Here is an 18,434-nt window from a genome sequence, read left to right on the forward strand (position 1 = left end):
TTAATACATGTACATATATTTTTTTTGTATTTTACTAACATCATTACTTTAACAACATGATGATGTATGTATGTATATGTATGTGTGTATGTATTAAGAGCTCATGAACTTTGAGATTCCTAAATAGATAATCCCCTAGAATAATTTCAGTTAAGAGAGGTGTACTTAAGATCTTTGATTAGGTTGGGCTAAATTATAAAACATGACAATAGTTCTCTCACGTTGTTCTTGCAGTCCTCATGTGTAAGCTTTTTTTAGTGAGCACGAACATTTTTTCTAATGATTATTTTGATTCCAGGTTTGTTGATAAGCCGCAAACTCGTAGACTTGGCTATAGTGGGCGTCTTGATAACTTACTTCTCCAACTCCGAATATTCAAAAGTATTCACACTTCAGAAAGCTGCAATATTTACGAGTATTCAGGATGTAATATTAGCAACTCTTACGGTTGTTGCCGCCTGGATTTCGTGTTATGCCATTCGTCCTCTCAGAATCCTCATTTTTTCAACTGTCTCCTACATCCTTGTAAGTTAATATGTTTTGAATTTGCTAAACTTCTAAACAGAGACGAAATTAAAACATATGTCTATCATTGCAAGCAATATATATATTCAGGGGCGGACCCAGGACTTTATAGTACTTTGGGCTAAATTAAAAATTTATTATTTTGCAGTAAATGTTAAATTTCACAGCATGTAAAAAAAAAAAAAATATATATATATATATACACACACACATACCTAATAAGAGGATATTAGGAGCTTTACCCTTATAAAAATAATGCTAGAGATCTCAATAGTTAAGTTACAATTGATGTAACATTAATTCATTTTAGCTCCACTTTGATTATAATAATGATTAAGAAAAGCATTTCTAGGATCATAATGTCATGCTATACAATTAGTTCCAACAATTTTCGTTTCAGGCATTGGGGCTATTGTTCTGTACAGCGTCCAGAGAATTTTCAGAAACCAAATTTGAGCTACTCAACATGATAGGAATTATCCTGTTAGCAGTGGGTGAAGTTGGAGCGGCGCCTCTTTTGGGACCATTTCTTGCCGATCAATTAAGAGAACATGGTAAAGGAGGGAGAACAGAAAATTCAAATGAGGATCAAGTAATGGCTCAGAAAAGAGTGTGGTGGCGGTTTGCCTGGTGCTGTGGTGCAGCTGCGGCATTCTATGCAAATAATATTAAGACATGGAAGAAGACTTTCATGTTCACATTGTTGTTTATGGGGGGCAGTTTGATCCTCTTGTTGTTGGGTATTCCCTTTTATCATAGTAGACAAATACCTCCTATTGACCGTTTTGCTATAATCCGCGTTATTAAAACCTCCCTGAAGAAAAAGCATCTCAATTATCCTCTTTCTCCGGAGCTGTTCTTCAGTAATGATGAGGGAAACGTATTACACTTGTCACCCAGAATCAAATTACTCAGGTATATGCCTAACATGTATACACCCACACCCGGCCCGTGGTCTGGCAAAATTGTCGGGGAGACCCTCTTTTTTTATTAATAATTATATAAACCTCTTTATGGACACATTAATACCCTTTTGTGTTCGGGAATAGTCACACCGGCCTCCAAGATTTGTCCAAAAGGGCGTATTTATAAACGCGTCTGTGTGATCATTTTGCCAAACCATGAGCTGTCGCTTTCTTTTTTCCTAAACAATTACCAATAAATTAATTCTTTGAATTGCAGATGGATAGACAAAGCGGCAATTATAGAGACATCAAGTACTTCTAACGAACAAGAAGAGGCAGGCACACTTTGCACTGTGGCCCAGGTCAGGGAGTCAAAATCTCTTCTTAAATTGTTGCCATTGTGGTCTAGCTTCATTGTGTTTGGATTGGTTCTGTCAGCAGGAAATACATTTTTTCCTGGGCAGGGAGCCAACATGATTTCTGAAAGATACTTAATCTTTCTACGAACTTTTAAAGGGATAATTCGTGCAACGATCTCTTATCTGTCAAAAAATTTAATTTCCAATTTTGTTCCAAAAACTAAAAAGAGACAAGCTCAAGTGTTGAGAACATTTATTGGAATGGTGATGACTACAGTTTGCTGTGTAGTGGCATGGCAGGTTGAGGTTCGCAGGTTGGAAAAGCTCAAACAATTGGAAAATATGAGCATGTTTTGGCTTGTTCCACAATTCTGTCTATTAGGTCTTATGGAAGGGCTTGCCTGGTATGGATGTGATGAATACTCGAGCTCTCATTTTCCTGAACGGATGGAGTACCATGTATCAGCAATAAGTTATTTTTTCGTCGGAATAGGAAGCATTTTTAACATCTTTTTCATTTTGGCAAACAAAGGCGACTTTGCTGAAACCCTGGATGATAGTAGGCTTGACAAGTACTATAAGAGTTTAACAGTTATTAGTGCTGTGAACGTGTGCTTCAATTTGCTCTTGTCGATTCTCTACATAGGGAGTGATCAGAGCGTAGATAATGAGGGACTACAGGCAAACAATACTATAGGGAGCGATCAGATCGTAGATAATGAGGGACTACAGACAAACGATACTACAGATGCCGATGCCATCTAAATCATCTTTTTTAGCTGCCTTGTTATAAAATTGGAGCCCGGATAGAGAGAGGCTGCTGAACATGAATTCTATTTTCAAGCGACAGTTTCACTTTAGAAAGCATTGCATGTACGCATTAAGAAGAGATTTTGACTCCCTGACCTGGGCCACAGTGCAAAGTGTGCCTGCCTCTTCTTGTTCGTTAGAAGTACTTGATGTCTCTATAATTGCCGCTTTGTCTATCCATCTGCAATTCAAAGAATTAATTTATTGGTAATTTTTTAGGAAAAGAGAAAGCGACAGCTCATGGTTTGGCAAAATGATCACACAGACGCGTTTATAAATACGCCCTTTTGGACAAATCTTGGAGGTCGGTGTGACTATTCCCGAACACAAAAGGGTATTAATGTGTCCATAAAGAGGTTTATATAATTATTAATAAAAATAAGAGGGTCTCCCCAACAATTTTGCCAGACCACGGGCCGGGTGTGGGTGTATACATGTTGGGCATATACCTGAGTAATTTGATTCTTGGTGACAAGTGTAATACGTTTCCCTCATCATTACTGAAGAACAGCTCCGGAGAAAGAGGATAATTGAGATGCTTTTTCTTCAGGGAGGTTTTAACAACGCGGATTATAGCAAAACGGTCAATAGGAGGTATTTGTCTACTATGATAAAAGGGAATACCCAACAACAAGAGGATCAAACTGCCCCCCATAAACAACAATGTGAACATGAAAGTCTTCTTCCATGTCTTAATATTATTTGCATAGAATGCCGCAGCTGAACCACAGCACCAGGCAAACCGCCACCACACTCTTTTCTGAGCCATTACTTGATCCTCATTTGAATTTTCTGTTCTCCCTCCTTTACCATGTTCTCTTAATTGATCGGCAAGAAATGGTCCCAAAAGAGGCGCCGCTCCAACTTCACCCACTGCTAACAGGATAATTCCTATCATGTTGAGTAGCTCAAAGTTGGTTTCTGAAAATTCTCTGGACGCTGTACAGAACAATAGCCCCAATGCCTGAAACGAAAATTGTTGGAACTAATTGTATAGCATGACATTATGATCCTAGAAATGCTTTTCTTAATCATTATTATAATCAAAGTGGAGCCAAAATGAATTAATGTCACATCAATTGTAACTTAACTATTGAGATCTCTAGCATTATTTTTATAAGGGTAAAGCTCCTAATATCCTCTTATTAGGTATGTGTGTGTGTGTGTATATATATATATATATTTTACATGCTGTGAAATTTAACATTTACTGTAAAATATGAGCATGTTTTGGCTTGTTCCACAATTCTGTCTATTAGGTCTTATGGAAGGGCTTGCCTGGTATGGATGTGATGAATACTCGAGCTCTCATTTTCCTGAACGGATGGAGTACCATGTATCAGCAATAAGTTATTTTTTCGTCGGAATAGGAAGCATTTTTAACATCTTTTTCATTTTGGCAAACAAAGGCGACTTTGCTGAAACCCTGGATGATAGTAGGCTTGACAAGTACTATAAGAGTTTAACAGTTATTAGTGCTGTGAACGTGTGCTTCAATTTGCTCTTGTCGATTCTCTACATAGGGAGTGATCAGAGCGTAGATAATGAGGGACTACAGGCAAACAATACTATAGGGAGCGATCAGATCGTAGATAATGAGGGACTACAGACAAACGATACTACAGATGCCGATGCCATCTAAATCATCTTATTTAGCTGCCTTGTTATAAAATTGGAGCCCGGATAGAGAGAGGCTGCTGAACATGAATTCTATTTTCAAGCGACAGTTTCACTTTAGAAAGCATTGCATGTACGCATTAGATTCCATGTAGGTAGTTTAGTATGGTTTAGGCTTTATAAGGCCAGTGCTCTTGAATATATCTCTTCTCGGTGGCAAGGAAGTATTATAATTTTGATGTTGCTTTGATATATAAATCCAGGATCAAACATCTCCGCAGTTATGTCCTTGCTGAATTTTCTATTTTAATTTTTATGGAGAAAAGCATTCTTTTTCTTGATTGATTAGGGAAGGAGTCAGAATTAAAAATCTAAGTGGCCAAATTTATTAAAGTTAAAATACGCACTATTATTAACTTATGATATACTTAATTAGACTAAAAAAAAATCTGCCCCAACGCCAACAGAAACAATTGTAAAATAGATCTTTTTTATGTGCATACTGGAAAAACATCAATTAACATGATAAAACATGTATATTTTACAATTATTTTTGTTAACATTAGGTTAACCTTTAATCCCTTTATCATTTATTTAAATTTTTATTTCACCATTAAAGCTTTCTTTTCATTTAAGATCTAGCTTTTAAGCCACACTATAAGTCCATAATAATATTTACAAATGGAGAAGGTGAACCGTTAACTATCAAACAACAATGTAGTGTAGCTAATTGAAATTTTATCCACATAAATATTAAATAATGCAGAATTGACTATTATTGATAATTTATTATTGTGATGTGCCACCCAGTAATTGGTGGTCCCCGGAATTGACTATTATTGATAATTTATAATTAATTTAATCATGATAAATAACGCAGGATCAAATTTTACAAATTTCCACATCTTCATGCTATCGCTATATTTCAACATGTTGCACGTGGCAAGCTAGGAATCATATTCATATAAACGGCATATACCAAAAGCAATCACCCGCAAGTCAGCATTTGTACTTCATAATTCACCAGGTAAAAGATAATTCACCAAGCAATGGGAAGCATTACTTGTGACAGAGTTAGCGAGTTGAAAGCTTTTGATGACACGAAAGCTGGTGTTAAGGGACTCGTAGATGCTGGGATCACAACCATTCCACAGATCATCATTCAAGATCGTCACACTAAACATAAGTTTGATGATAAGCCAATCTGCAGGGACCCCAAAATCAGCATCCCTATCATAGACCTTCAAAGAATACTCAAGGATTCAAGTTTGCGTTCTCAGGTAATTGACCAAATTAGAAGTGCTTGTGAGAAGTGGGGTTTCTTTCAAGTGATCAATCATGGAATCCCAACAAGCATTTTGGATCAGGCCATTGATGGGATCCGTAGCTTTTTTTCAACAAGATGTTGAGGTTAAGCAGAAATATTATTCTCGTGATTACTCCAAAAAAATTAAATATTGTTCAAATTTAAATTTGTATAGTGCACCAACCCTCTTTTGGAAAGTGAAAGAAAGTTAAAGGCTGTTTGTTTCAAGAGAAAATTTACAGAGGAAAAATCAAGGTTCTTATTTCTTAATTCGTTTTCGTTACATACCAACTGAACTTCTACAGCTTATATACTTGAAGATATTTACATACACATGCTAAAGAAACTAGTAACAAACATTAACAACTTATGCTGACTAGTTAATTCCCGTAACTAATTCTGCTGATCTGGCACTAATGAGCTGGCACTATTGACTTGCTTCACTGACTAAGACTGAGAACTTCTTTGCCTTCATGTTCTTCATAAACTCAGCACAATGAGCTTCCTTAACAGCCCCCCTCAAACTCAAGGGGCAAGGCTGCACATTGAGTTTGTTCCTTAGATAGTTGAAGTGAACCAAAGAGAGAAGCTTGGTCATGATATCAGCTATCTGTTCTTCACTAGGAATGTACTAAATTGTCAGCTCCCCTGCAATCACTTTATTTCTGATGAAATGAATGTCAAGCTCGATATGTTTTGTTCGTGAATGAAAGACAGGATTGCGAGCTAATTCAGTGGCACTAATGTTGTCACACCAAATGGTAGGAATTTCTGTGCAACACAAATCAATCTCAGAAAATAAGGATTGTAACCAGCTTATCTCTGCACTAGCTGAAGCTAAGGCTCTATATTCACTTTCAGCACTTGATCGAGCAATGACTGACTGCTTCTTAAATGACCAGGATATCAGATTGTTCCCTAAGTAAACACAATAAGAACCAATAGATTTTCTATCATCAAGATCACAAGCCCAATCTGCATCAGTGAATCCTGTAATCTTCATCTCTTCATGTTAAACAAACTTGAGTCCAAAATTTGGAGTAGATTTCAAATATCTACGAACTCTTTTACAAGCTAGAAGGTGTTGCATTGTAGGAGCACCTTGAGTTTCCTTTTGTAGCTTAAGACCAGTGCTCATGGGTGTGTCAGTACCTTTGCACTCAAGAAACTGCACTTTGGATAGCAGATCTCGTATGTATTTCCTTCGTGATAAATATATACAGCCTGCATCATAGAACACTTCTATGCCCAGAAAATAAGACAACTTACCTAGATCCTTCAATGCAAAAACTTTACTGAACTCAGCTATAAAGGATTCTAATTCTGCACTGTTTGGCCCTGTAACTAGAATGTCATCTACATAAATCAATATCATTATCATGACTGAGCTTGTTTTCTTTATGAATAGAGAAGGATCAACTCTTGAGTTTACAAAATTCCACTGCAGTAAACAACTCTTCAGCTTCTCATACCAAGCTCTTAGAGCTTGTTTAAGACCATAGAGTGACTTATGAAGCTGACACACAAAATCTTTTTTCTTATCATCAACAAAGCCTGCTAGTTGATCTATGAATACCTCTTCTGTCAACTCTCCATTAAGAAAAGCATTATTTACATCTACCTGTCTTATATGCCATTTGTTCATAACATCTAAACTGATTACCACTCTAACAGTAGCTGATTTCACCACTGGGCTGAATGTTTCAAAATAGTTGACCCCTTCAATTTACTGAAATCCCTTAGCTATTAATCTAGCTTTGTACTTGGCTAAGCTTCCATCTGAATTATATTTAACTCTATACACCCATTTGTTACCAACAACCTTCTGACCATCTAACCTTGGAACCAAAGAGCATGTATTGTTATGGAGTAAAGCATTGTATTCTTCTTTGATGGCTTCAAGCCATTTAGAATCCTGTATAGCTTCTTCTACAGAATCTGGTTCTTTATGAACAAGTGCTGCAATATAGACTTTAGGTTTGAAGATTCCAGCTTTGCTTCTAGTGGTCGTGGAATGTGTGTTTGCTAGTGTAGTGATTTGTTGTGTATTTTCTGGAGCAAAAGTGTGTGGAATGATGTTTGGTAAAATTTGTGATGGAGAGAGTGTGTTGGTAGTGAATGATTGAGTAGGCAGGGAATGATGAGATTCTGTATGTGGCTCAAATATTTGTGGCAAAGGCTGAGAGTCATTGTTATGTGTATGATTCACTGAATGATGAGAACTGCTGCTGGTAGAACTTACAGAAACAGGATTATAAGAGTTACTGTCATTTGAATTAGAAGGTATTGACAAAGTGAATAGATGATACACTTGTTGAGGAGTAAATGACAGAGGTTGACATGAATTATTTGAAGTGAAAACAGAATCTGATGAGTAAGAAAAGGAATGCTCATCAAATATGACATGTCTAGCTATATAGACCTGACCATATGGATGCAAACATTTATACCCTTTTATGAGAAGGACTGTAACCAATAAAGACATACTTGTTAGAATGATAGGCAAACTTATACTTATTATAATCTCTCAAGTAAGGATAGCATGCACAACCAAAGCACTTGAGCATTTTGTAATCTGGCTTATGATTGAAGAGCTTTTCATAGGGAGTAAGAAATTTCAAAGTTGCAAAAGGCAACCTATTAATATGATAGACTGAGGTTTGGAAAGCTTCCCACCAAAAGTTTAAGGGTAATTTAGCTTGAGTTAGAAGTGTAAGTCCTAACTCAACAATGTGTCTGTGCTTTCTCTCAACTACCTCATTTTGATGATGTGTGTATGGACAAGAGTGTCTAAAAATAATTCCATTTTGGTTCAAAAATTCAGTGAATGCTCGATATTCTCCCCCCCAGTCAGATTGTAACTTTTTAATGGAACACTGGAATTGTTTTTCAACTTGCAGTTTGAAGAGTTTGAAAATTTGTAAGGCTTCTGATTTCAGTTTCAGTGGATAGATTCAAGTGTACCTACTGAAATCATCAACAAAGCTGATGTAATAAACATAACCAACTCTGGAAGAATAAGGGGAAGGACCCCACAAATCAGTAAGAATAAGTTTAAGTATGTGGGAAGTTTTGGTTTTAGTTGCAGGGAAGTGAAGCCTATGAACCTTACCCATTTGAGATACCTCACATATTTGTTGTGCAGCTTGTTTAATAATGGAAGTAGAGATATTGATAGACTGATCATTCTTAAGTAAATGCACTAGTACATCATAATGAGGATGACCAAATCATCTATGAAACAAGTTGACTTTATTAACTAATTCATTACAAGGAAAGAAAGAATTGACAGCAGTTTGATAACAAGCTACAGACTTTGAATCTTTATTCTGGACATCCGTTATAACAGGAAATTGAAGATGACATGTAGAAAGCATAGACAGAGGCTTGTTTGAAGAAATTTGACTCAAGAAAGAGGAAGGAGATGACTGAGATGATTGTAACAGCAACTTGTATAATCCTTTTTCAGCAAGACCTTGCAGAAGTACTTGTCCCTTCAGTGAATTCTTTACATAACACACATTACCAACAAATTCAATGGAAAGGTTATTATCAGTGGTTAACTTAGATATACTTATTAAGTTCTTAGTAATAGAAGGAACTAATAAGATATCCTTAAGTGCTATAGGTGTGTGTTTGTGGGCAGCATTAAGACTTTTATAGCTAAAGCAAGCATCACCAATATGAGTAATAATCACACCTTGTCCATTGCCAATGGTCAGCTGGTCTGCACCTCTGAACTCTTCTCTCACATGCATGTTTCCCATGTTATTTGTAATGTGATGTGTGGCCCGACTATCAAGATACCACCCTTCATCTGATGAGCCTTCAAGGTTAGCAACATAAGCTTCCGAGAAAGTAAAAGCTTCAGATTGATAAGAAGAGACAGGTGAGTAATTCACTGGTTGATAGCTGTAGTTAATATCTGCAACTCCATAAGAATCTTCCTCTGTTGACTGTTGATAAGGAAATGACTCAAAATTAGCCATATAAGCAGCCTTTGATCCCATCATTTTACCTATGCCAAAATTCTTAAGAAGGTAATTATCACCATATCGATACCAGCAAGCATCAGCAGTGTGACCTTGCTTATGACATATTTGGCATATAGGTGTCAGTTCATTATGTTCACCAGTAGAATTGTTTTGATTATGTGCGTGAGAAAACATATTTCTGATGTGTGGTGGTCTGTGAAAATGTTGAAACTGATTTCTGCCAAAACTTGCAACATCATTCCCTCTACCAAAACCACCATTACCAGCTGGAAAACCTCTAGGATAAGAAGTAGAGAACATACCATGACCAAAATACTGAACTCTTCCTCCATATTGACCATTAGAAGCATTTCCTAGGAAAACCTCTCATATGCGAAGAATTTGCATAATTTGCATTCACCATACTATAGTTGGCATTAAACATAGGCTGTGGATTCTAATTCTGTTCTAATCGAGCTTCATGTGTCAACAACAGTGCATACGCATCATCAAAGTTCATTTTATTAGCTATGATTATGGAAGCTAGATCCAAATAACCAGATCCTAATCCATTAAGAGTCCTAATCAACAGATCTTTTTCAGTTATATTATCACCAGCACAAGCAAGCTTATTCACAAGAGTTTTCATTTTTGAGCAATATTCTTCAACTGACATTGATTCTTTTCTCAAAGTGTCCAATTCATATCTAAGTTGCATTATTTTTGCTTCGGATTGAACTCTAAATTGTTTTTCAATGGATCTCCAAATATCGAAGGAAGTATCATAATTGAGAACTGAGCTTAGAATACTTTCACTTATTGTTGAAAGAAGCCAGCTAAGCAGAGTCTGATCCTGAGCTCTCCAATTAACATAAGCTGGATTCTCAATCTTCTCCATAGATCTGTCAGCTCTTGATTGAGATAGATACTATTCTGGAATATTCTGACCTTCTGAGATTAATCCTTCAAGTCGATTTCCTCTGATTGACGTCAGTACTTGTTTGCGCCAAAGAAGAAAATTCGATCGATCGAGTTTACAGTCGCAGCAAAAGTAAATGAAGTTTGCGTAGATTGAAATTGATTGTTTGTGGAATGAACTTGATTAGGTGTACTGGAACTAGCCATGGTTGGCTCTGATACCATGAAAGAAAGTTAAAGGCTGTTGGTTTCAAGAGAAAATTTACAGATGAAAAATCAAAGTTCTTATTTCTTAATTCTTTTTCGTTACATACCAACTGAACTTCTACAGCTTATATACTTGAAGATATTTACATACACATGCTAAAGAAACTAGTAACAAGCATTAACAACTTATGCTAACTTGTTAATTCCCGTAACTAATTCTGCTGATCTGGCACTGATGAGCTGGCACTATTGACTTGCTTCACTGACTAAGACTGAGAACTTCTTTGCCTTCATGTTCTTCATAAACTTAGCACAATGAGCTTCCTTAACTGAAAGATACTTTGAGTTGTGTTATGGGTCGCGATTTTTCAAATCCTGAAGATTTGCCTGAAGCTTGCAGGTATGTGGACGATGACCAATAGATTTTATTTCTTTTACAGTGGATAACACTCGCATCTTTCTTAAAACGTTTTGCATCACTTGGGTTCCTAATAAGTTTTTATTACTCTCATTTCATCTAGTTGTTAACCCAATAAAAAAAAAATTTCTAAAAGTCGAAATGCCATTCTCCCTTTCTTTTAGTAGTGATTATTTTTTGTCTTTATTAATTTGCAGAGAGATAATGATCGCATACAACAACCTAATGTGGAAAACAGGGGATACTCTGTTTGAACTTCTATCCGAAGCTTTAGGGCTTGACCTCAATTACCTGAAAGACATAGGTTGTGTAGAGGAAATGACTATTGGGAATGGTTATTACCCTGAATACCCTCAACCAGAATTGTCCATCGGCATAGCAACACATTCTGACCCTAAATTTGTCACTGTGCTCATACAAGATCAAATTGGTGGCCTCCAAGTCTTTCACGAAGATCAATGGTTTGACATTGCCCCTGTTCCGGGAACTCTAGTTGTAAACTTAGGCTACATGATGCAGGCAAGTGTGTGTTAGATAACTTATTAAGAAATACTATCCATCAGATTGAAAATTCTCAAGTGGGACGTTCGCACTAAATTTTGTACGGAAACGTTCTTTCACAATACTGTGAAAGAATCGTCCTTACAAAATTTCATGTGAACGTCAACACCCAAGCATGAATCTCTATCAGATAACTTAATTATGGTTTATATGAAGTGTGAGTTTTTGCAGCTGATTACCAACGTGTTTGTGTTTATGCAGCTGATTACCAATGATAAGTTCAAGAGTGCCTATTATAGAGTGTTATCAAATAAGGAAGGCTCCAGAATTTCAATCGGAAGTTTTTCATGAATAATAGTTGCTCGAGACGATATGGTCCAATTAAACAGTTGCTATCAGAAGAAAATCCTCCGCTCTACCCTGAAATTACTCTAAAAGATATTTACATTAACCAAACCTTGAAGAATAATGAACTCTCAGCATTGGATAAGCTTAGGCTGGCAAGTCGCAGTCGTTAATTAATTGCTTGGCAGTACTTTTCCAATTTGGTGGCTTTCAGAAAAAATTAGTAATGATGGTCATTGTTTGTTGCTTGGAATTATGACGTTTGTGCTTATATTGAGCCTCGAGTGTGCAAGTGTTGCTTGTCATGCTTTTTCCACTTTGTGTACTATTAAGAATAAATCCAAGTGCATTCGTATTGATTGTTAGGGTGATGTTAAATATTATACATAGATACATGTTTTCATCGGATTTTCTCTAGGATCTGATTTGAATCATTTAGTGGTTGTCCTCACCAGAACAAGGTTAAATATAATTTAAATAAATAAATTTATATTTGAGGGGAGATTGAGCTAGTAAAAATCTAGGTGTGTTTTTCTACTGTTAAGGACAAAAGAAATAACTAAGGTGATCTGGAAGGTGAACTGAGGTAATTTGAGAGGTAAATTGAAGTGTTTTGGGAGGTAATCTCTATGGAGCTCATGGGATTTAGTTTAAAGAATTGATTTGGGGAGCTCAAGAGAGTTTAGGAAGTAGCTCTAGCGAATTCGAGGATAGCTTTAACTATAGAGCTTATCTGGGGAGCTCAATAGAGCTCGTGCTATGCCTCTATATGAGCTCATGTATGGAATACGATTTGAGTATTATCATCATCCTAATAAATAGAAAATAAGCATAAACAATAGAGAACACATAAGATTTTACATTGTTCGGCCCTTTGATCTACATCCATAAGAGTAACTCATCTCCAATCCACTATATAAATGAAGTATTACATAATTTGCATTATAATATGGACAAAACTTTATTAAAGGTTGGTTATGAGGAATAATGACATGAGGGAGATATGAGTTTTATAGAGATTAGAGAGTTTTCCAGGAGAAGAGTAAGGGAAAAGGCTTCTTTGGGAGATAGATGGTTAAAATTTCCTATGGTGGTGTTAAAATGGAGAAAGAAACCCCAACCATAAAGGAAGAAGAAGATGAAGAAGTCTCTCAAGAAATTAGATCTAAAAAAAATCACTAAAGTCCTATTGGCTTGTTATTCTTAGCGAAAAAAAAAAATCTTTTCATAATGGTGTACTGTTCACATGTTGGCTCTAACCATTCACATTTAAGTTTCGATAATACCCTTTAATACTGGGCATGTTTACCAGAACTATCTTTTTCCACAAAGAGTTTTTCTTCTGATTTTTTAGAGTTATATTACTTCAAATAAGTTGACTTTTCTTCAAGTCATTAGTATATATCAGCTTTTAAACTTCCTCCCAAACAATTCCCAAACAATACATAACCGTCAGTAGTCCATTAATAATTAACGAAATACATGCAATAATTCATAAATATAAAGTCAAGTCCCCATTATTACTCAAATCCATACGAAAGTACCCAGCAAAGCGGGGCCTCCCAATTGAGCACACAAGATAATCAAAAACTAAGCAAAGAGCGGCCTCTTGACAACAATACAATTGCACGAATTTTGTGCTAATGCAATGAGGAAGAGGCCACCAACTTTTCACGGCGACGTTTGAAAAAAACCAATAGTTCACCCCAATTAGGAAGGTTCTCTTCAATTTCTGGGACTCGTTTAAATTTTTCAAACCATGCGTGCAAGCGAGTGAATTTGTGAAATTCAAATAGTTTCACTCCTGCTACATCTTCAATGATTTGCAACCAATAAACAATGGAAACAAATGCTATGTCCACTAAGCCAATCTTGTCTCCATGAAAAAATTACTTCTCTCCTAAGCCATGTTCTTCAACGGTTTTTAGCATTTCCAAGATTTCTTTCATTGTATTCTCTTGATCTTGTACGCTACGAAACATTTTCCAAACAGTAGCTCCCCGCCAAAATATCATCACATGATTAATAATATGTATGAACTAAAAGACTTAGCCAATACATATCCTTGTCATTTGTCAAGCACCCTTATACTAGAGGTTAACAACTACATTGAATGACAAAGGGTAAATGAACAACAAAACCACAATGTTGTTTTGGTAAATTAATCCTTTTCTCTCTCATATTTCAAAAGCCATCAAAATTTCCCTTGCCGTTAAAAAAATTCTATTAAACTTTCAACTTCCTATTAATAAAAATTTTTCCAGAGGTAAAATTAGTAAAAGACAAAAAAATTGAAGGTTAACAGAATCTTTTGAACGACAATGGAGATTTTGATAGGTTTTAAAACATAAAAGAACAAATAATTAATTTTGACATACAATGGGGGATACTGATCATTTTCTCTAATAACTAATAAACATGAAAATAATGAACTTATAAAGGCATTAGCTAGAGTTCTGAAGCAAAACCCTATCTTCGGCAAATTTAATCCAAAAATGAGCCAGAGCCCTATCATAAGGATCATTTGGCATTAAGGGATTCTGTGGCCACATCTCCTCAATGTATTCAAGGATAACAATGGACTCGCAAACTGATTTTTTGTCATGAACAAGCACTGGGACCTTCTTGTGAACTGGATTATGCTTCAAAAGCAAAGCACTTTTGTTAGAGAGATCTTCTTCAATGTAATCATATGCTATGCCTTTCAATTTCAGAGCCCATATCACTCTGTAACAAAATTCACTCGCTCATGCCCCATGAAGCTTCACTTCAGCCATATTTCTGAATATCGAAGTTAAATGCCAGTGTGGTTGTTTGAATAGCTAACTATGCATATGTATCTGAATTTATGGAGATCGACAGAACATGTGCTTGCAATGACTTTAAGAACTGCAATAAGAGCTAAAAATTGTCACTATAACAGCTTAAAAGAGAAACAATGATCCATACAAGACAATCGCAACATGTAGGTTACTGAGATCATAAATAGAATAATACAAAAAATTTGATTTTTCAATAATCAAAAAATCAGTTTTCTTGACTTATAATATGTGGCTGTCATTAATAGGATTAACGTCCCCAAGTTATTGAAAGAATTTAGAGGTAACAGACCTGCCCCGCTGATAGGGAGGATATGAAATAGATAATTATAGTTGTGCTTGCCCTCACTTAGAAACTCGATGCCCTTTAGTAAGGCATGCTCTCGAAACTAGATTAACTCAATCTATTAAACACCTATGCAGATTGGCAAAACTTATGATAGCGCAGAATATGAGGACATGACAACTTGTCAAATTGCATGGCAAAAAATGTGTGGATCCAAACTCAGATATTAAGAAATAGTACATTCCACGATCAGGTTTGAGAATATATTTTTTCATTACAGTTATTAAGGATTTTCATATAACAAATACAATCTTCTCACATGTGATATACTATCCATATGCACTTGAAGCAAATCACTACTGATTTTACTTTTATTTAGATTACCTACTACTTGAAAACAGTAAAATGAAAGTGAAAATTGAAGGAAATCAAGAAATGAGCTTACCTTCCAATTAGGCTGCGAAATTGATACATGTCATTATAGTTGGGGTCCTTCATGAGCCAAGTGAACAAATCACCCCTTGCCCAAACATCATTCCCTCTCATACTCACTCTCTAGCATTTGTTTCTTCTAATTAGTAGTCTGAAAGAACTTATCAAATAAAGTTGAGACACAGAACTTCGACACACCAATAAATAAATAAATCAAAGAAATAAAAGTTAAAAAAGCCTTCACTTTGGACAAATTAACAACAATAAGACTCACATTAAGCAAAAATGTTATGATATCTCTGTAGATGAATGAAGCCATTCAAAGTACATGTGCCTCAGCAAACAATTACTTGAAAACATACAAGTGCATAAAGTTCAATGTCTAATCTCCTCTATTTAACCACCCAAAGCAAAACCTTCTATAACAGAATAAATACAAGAGCAAACCATTATATATACTCACTTAGGAATTTCGTCGAACACTTAGCCTGAACAGTTCATAAGCCTGAACAGTTCTTAACGAGCGTAGCACAGAATTAAAATGTAGTCAAACGATTAGGGAACGTGAAAAACAAACCTCGAGTTTCGGGTCTTCAGAAGGTTCAACAAAAACACAGTGAACTTGAGCTTGTCTCGTTGGCTCACTGCCACTCTTAACACTTGGCTTTTGTCGTCTTTCTCATTTTGTAAATTGCTAAACGACATAGGTTCAGGTTTGACAACTATTACACACATATATTTTATAATTTTATTGGCTACGTTGTTTCCCTAGGGGTCATAATGTAGAATTTAATTTCTTGAAAGTCAGCCATAACGTAGAATAAGTGAACTTGAGGGGTATCCAAGAATCTGTTGTATAAAATTATTAACTATTTAGGAAAACTTTTAGAAACCACCCCTGAGGTTTGGCTTTGCTACACTTAGAGAGAATGTATCCATATATTGACAACATACCCCCGGCCATGTATGAAGGTTAGGCACCCGTTAGGTAGTTGAGTGAATGTGCAATAATGCCCTTCATAATTAATTGACACTGTAGATGATCTTTATATTTGGGGCAATTTTTTTTTTTGCGCCTGGGGGGGTGAAAGGCTATTATACCCTTATGATAATTGTTGTTGACATTACAAATTCTTATAATAAGACAAAACTCAATTGAGTGTTGAAAAGACCAAAATGCCTGTTAAAACAAATAATTTGATAGCGTAAAATCATATAATAAGACAAATAAATGATAATATTTTAAATTAATTTATATAAAAACAATACTGAATATCAGAAGATTAGTGAACGCTACAAAAAAACAATAAATGAGAATATTTTAAATTCATTTGATTTTCAAACAAGATCAGTAAATGCTACAAAATAGCTGCTATGAAGGTAGCGGAATCAGATGACAACCCAAACAAGCTATATTATTGCTGTATGAATAGAAAAAATGGTTGTGGCTATGATGTCGACCAAGGTGTTATATTTGATGGTTTAGGAACATGTCAAGCAAATTATGAACTGCTAATGAGTATGCAAAAGGATAGGAAGGATTTGAAGTCACTGATGCAAAAAGCACAACAAAATGGAGTAAAATAAAATGATATAAAGACAACGTTGTTCCTAAACATGTTTTTTTTCTCATTTTTGCTGCTGCGGCTTCAACAATGGGTGTAGTTATGGCTGCTAAGTAGGCATTATACAATAAATGCATGTAGCAGTACCTAAAGTAGCTAAATGAACATGTCCTACAATAATTATGACCTAATGACAACATTTATTGTATGAATAAACTCTTCTTGATATCTCGAAATCATCAGATCATTAAACAACATATAATGATAACAGAATCACAATAGAGGTTTACAAGGATAGCAGTTGGTACATTCAAATGGCCTTTTTGCAAATGTCATCTCTTTGGCATTCATTATACGAAAGCATCAGAAAGTACTACTTTGATAAACAAATGAAGTCTTGTGTTTATGTAATTAAATCTGTTAATATGTGTATTAAAATGGATGACCTAAAAGACACTTTCTCAACTGTACTAGTTCTTCAATAAACCAACTGCCTACAAGCTCTATAACTAATATATCTCTTACACCTTAATAACAACCTCAAAAAGTAATAGGCAAGCATCTGAATTTTATGTTGGGAACGAAGTACAAATTTTTACACAAAGAAAAGGACAAATAATAGCATCCATTTTCCAACAAAAATCAGTGATTGGAATTAGTCCATACAAACATCAAAAAGCAACAAGAGCAACTGTCTCAATCTTACATGAACTGCACACTTGTAAAATAAAGAAAGAAACAAAACAACACCATAAGCGTTTTCTCAGCAACACCTCTGCATTCTTAGAGAAAGATTGGATTTTTTTCAATTTTAATAACAGATCAAGCAAATTTCAGTAGGCATTCAAAAACCAGAGTCCAAAATCATCAAAAAATAAATCATTTTCATAGTTTACACAACATGTCGAGTGACTATCAACTCAAAAATCAATTCCGATATATTCGGTCACTACTTCAATTTCTATAAACCCTAAACATTTTTCTCAATTAATTTGAACTAAAAATAAAGCACCTAACTAACAGCAATTTCAACAAAATGCAAGAAAATAATAAAACCTAACTTCAATTTTAAACTTTGATAGAATTACGCACCTAGATTGACCTTTAATCACCGGCTTTTTCAGCTGCTGGTCGTCGCCGGAATTTGGTTTAAAACATAGTTGATTTCAGAAACTTGTTAGCTTACTGCATCACAAAGTATCTCTGCTTTTGCTAAAATCAGTTGGTGTCACGACCTTCGAAATGAAGCTAAGCACTCATCAAGTTATGCTGAGAAAAAAGAAGAAATGAAGCTAGGCATTGACAATGAAAATGGGTTACTATCCCCTTGGGCTTCCCTAGCTTCAAAGCACTGTATGCATTTTCGCTGCTCTTGTCTAATTAGTTACAGTATAACAGCTTTTGTAAGATTTAAAAATAAAAAAATATGCAACATGTACGTTATTGC

At 35.4% G+C, this 18,434-nt stretch overlaps 3 protein-coding genes and 2 pseudogenes across 3 annotated transcripts; 3 read left to right on the plus strand and 2 right to left on the minus strand.

The window, feature by feature from the left end:
* LOC127899676 (probable glutathione S-transferase) overlaps positions 1 to 18,073 on the minus strand; it is a 68,015-nt pseudogene extending 49,942 nt beyond the window's left edge.
* LOC127899939 (protein NRT1/ PTR FAMILY 5.6-like) lies at positions 279 to 2,554 on the plus strand. The gene is made up of 3 exons (XM_052434088.1): positions 279 to 525; positions 926 to 1,440; positions 1,708 to 2,554. The coding sequence occupies exons 1-3, from the start codon at positions 280 to 282 to the stop codon at positions 2,552 to 2,554; spliced, it is 1,608 nt and encodes a 535-aa protein (XP_052290048.1). The 5' UTR covers position 279.
* On the plus strand, positions 3,819 to 4,241 carry LOC112496433 (protein NRT1/ PTR FAMILY 5.7-like). Its single transcript, XM_025093824.2, has one exon. The coding sequence runs from the start codon at positions 3,819 to 3,821 to the stop codon at positions 4,239 to 4,241; it is 423 nt and encodes a 140-aa protein (XP_024949592.2).
* Positions 10,975 to 11,891, plus strand: LOC112496435 (1-aminocyclopropane-1-carboxylate oxidase homolog 11-like). Its single transcript, XM_052434089.1, has 3 exons — positions 10,975 to 11,021; positions 11,237 to 11,558; positions 11,802 to 11,891. The coding sequence occupies exons 1-3, from the start codon at positions 10,975 to 10,977 to the stop codon at positions 11,889 to 11,891; spliced, it is 459 nt and encodes a 152-aa protein (XP_052290049.1).
* LOC102626179 (probable glutathione S-transferase) lies at positions 13,406 to 18,385 on the minus strand (annotated as a pseudogene).
* Positions 18,386 to 18,434: the final 49 nt, after the last annotated feature.

Source organism: Citrus sinensis, chromosome 9 (assembly GCF_022201045.2).
Source record: "Citrus sinensis cultivar Valencia sweet orange chromosome 9, DVS_A1.0, whole genome shotgun sequence".
Classification (NCBI taxonomy): Eukaryota; Viridiplantae; Streptophyta; class Magnoliopsida; order Sapindales; family Rutaceae; genus Citrus; species Citrus sinensis.

Coding starts and splice junctions, on each gene's coding strand:
- LOC127899939 (XM_052434088.1), top strand. CDS start 280: ATGATTATTTTGATTCCAGGTTTGTTGATAAGCCGCAAACTCGTAGAC. Junction 526..925: donor CAACTGTCTCCTACATCCTT/GTAAGTTAATAT, acceptor TTTTCGTTTCAG/GCATTGGGGCTATTGTTCTG. Junction 1,441..1,707: donor CCCAGAATCAAATTACTCAG/GTATATGCCTAA, acceptor TTTGAATTGCAG/ATGGATAGACAAAGCGGCAA.
- LOC112496433 (XM_025093824.2), top strand. CDS start 3,819: ATGAGCATGTTTTGGCTTGTTCCACAATTCTGTCTATTAGGTCTTATG.
- LOC112496435 (XM_052434089.1), top strand. CDS start 10,975: ATGGGTCGCGATTTTTCAAATCCTGAAGATTTGCCTGAAGCTTGCAG. Junction 11,022..11,236: donor GATTTGCCTGAAGCTTGCAG/GTATGTGGACGA, acceptor ATTAATTTGCAG/AGAGATAATGATCGCATACA. Junction 11,559..11,801: donor ACTTAGGCTACATGATGCAG/GCAAGTGTGTGT, acceptor GTGTTTATGCAG/CTGATTACCAATGATAAGTT.